Source organism: Trachemys scripta, chromosome 6, assembly GCF_013100865.1.
Source record: "Trachemys scripta elegans isolate TJP31775 chromosome 6, CAS_Tse_1.0, whole genome shotgun sequence".
Classification (NCBI taxonomy): Eukaryota; Metazoa; Chordata; order Testudines; family Emydidae; genus Trachemys; species Trachemys scripta.
The window spans coordinates 1,045,608-1,046,808 of NC_048303.1; the positions used below are offsets into that span (position 1 = coordinate 1,045,608).

The window sequence follows — 1,201 nt, forward strand, 5'->3', positions numbered from 1 at the left end:
CCCGCCACCCCCGGGACCAGGGAGTGGAGGGAGCGTTGGGAGAGCCACGCGGGCTGGCATGGACACCCCCCCCCCCGGGGCTCGCGCTGCCCCCTGGCGAGCTGGGGCTCCCCTGGGCTGAGTCCCCGCTGGGGGGAAGGCAGGACGGGGCTGGCGGGGGGCAGTGGGTATGGGGGGGCTGGGGGAGGGGCAGGACGGGGCTGGGGGAGGGGCACTTATTGCACACTCATGGCCTGACTTGACTCTTCCCCCTTCTCTCCCCAGAGCTCCCGGTGGCCGGGGCCCGGGGCATGGCTGGCCCCAGCCCCAAAGCGATGCTCCTCCAGTCTGCCCAGGAACACCATGGTGCTCTTCGTGCCCCAGCAGGAGGCCTGGGTGGTGGAGCGAATGGGCAGATTTCACCGCATCCTGCAGCCCGTAAGGAGCCTCCTCGCCCCCTGAAGTCTGAGCGAGGGGCCCCCTGTGCGGAGTATGGAGCAAAAGGGATTGTGCTGCCAGCTCCCGTTCCCTTGCATCAGTCCTGTGCTTCACGCTCCTCCTCTTGCTGGCCCATGGGGGCTGGGCTGACTCCCCTGCCTGGCTTCATCAGCCAGCAGTGGCTGCAGAAACAGCGGGCCCCTCTTCTGGGGGAGAGGGAGGAAATTCCTGCCAGTGCTCCCACCCACCTGCTATGATGTGCCTGATGGGGAGTGCGAGTAGGTCTCTGTGAGATGGGGTGGGGGAGCGTTAGAGCAGAGAGATCATAGCGGCTTCACCACCCCACACACACACTCATTCCTGATGGGGAGAGGTGATGAAAGCTAGAACCTGAATGTACTCGGTCTATGTTTTTCCTTGCTGAGTGCACCTGCCCTTCTGGGGTCTCCTAGTCCTCTTGCCCTGGCTGGATAGTGGGAGGGGGGGAGCTCCAGGTGGGGCTGCGTTCTTGGCCGGAGAGAGATTTCCCTTAGAGAGCATTAGACTGTTTGTAGTCCCTGTGCCATCCCAAGCTCTCTTTCTGTGGTAATCTCACCAGTCACCAGCTGGTGGCGCTGCAGGCACAAAGAGGGAGGCGATTGTGAACATGGGCATCTAATAGGGTTACCATAATTTGGGCCTCCTAATGGAGGACACTCCCGGGCCCCGGCCCCAGCCCCGCCCACGCCCCAACTCCGCCCCCTCCCAAAGTCTCTGCCCCCTCCCCTGCTTCCCGCGAACATTT

General features: G+C 63.9%; 1 protein-coding gene across 1 annotated transcript in view; it reads left to right on the forward strand.

The window, feature by feature from the left end:
* Window positions 1-264: 264 nt before the first annotated feature.
* Window positions 265-1,201, forward strand: part of STOML2 (stomatin like 2) — a gene marked incomplete at its 5' end in the record, with an annotated part of 7,302 nt that continues 6,365 nt past the window's right edge. Inside the window, 1 exon segment of the mRNA XM_034774636.1 lies at window positions 265-417. Coding sequence (XP_034630527.1) covers window positions 265-417 — 153 coding nt within the window.